Source organism: Fulmarus glacialis, unplaced genomic scaffold, assembly GCF_000690835.1.
Source record: "Fulmarus glacialis isolate BGI_N327 unplaced genomic scaffold, ASM69083v1 scaffold22103, whole genome shotgun sequence".
NCBI lineage: Eukaryota > Metazoa > Chordata > Aves > Procellariiformes > Procellariidae > Fulmarus > Fulmarus glacialis.
This window is the reverse complement of record NW_009203866.1, coordinates 2,380-2,695: the sequence shown is the minus strand read 5'-3', so window position 1 is coordinate 2,695 and position 316 is coordinate 2,380. Positions and strand designations below refer to the sequence as shown.

Here is a 316-nt window from a genome sequence, read left to right as displayed (position 1 = left end):
CCCCGCCTGTCCGTCGTACTCTTGCTCTGGGTCAGCTTTGGGATCAGGGTGTACTGGACGTGGTAGAGGGGCTCGAATAAATAGAAGACATCGAAGTGTTGGTTAAACAGCTGCCCGACAAACGAGGAGCCGCTGCGGGTGGTGGCGAGGATGAGGACGTGCGTCTTCCTGGAGAGGTTATACGTGGAAGTGGGGCTCTCGTCGCACAGCCTGTCGGCCGCATCGGTGTCCTGGCTCAGGCTGCAGTTCACGGGGTTGGGGATGGGGCAGCTGTGGAAGGACTTGGCGGGGGAGGTCCGGATTGCTGTGTACTTGA

The 316-nt window shown here is 60.1% G+C and overlaps 1 protein-coding gene across 1 annotated transcript in view; it reads right to left on the bottom strand.

Moving 5' to 3' along the window:
- The window catches only part of CHST1 (carbohydrate (keratan sulfate Gal-6) sulfotransferase 1), a gene marked incomplete at its 5' end in the record, with an annotated part of 2,964 nt that overhangs the window by 1,487 nt on the left and 1,161 nt on the right, over positions 1 to 316 (bottom strand). The window contains 1 exon segment of the mRNA XM_009574793.1: positions 6 to 316. Within this exon segment, the coding sequence (XP_009573088.1) occupies positions 6 to 316 (311 nt within the window).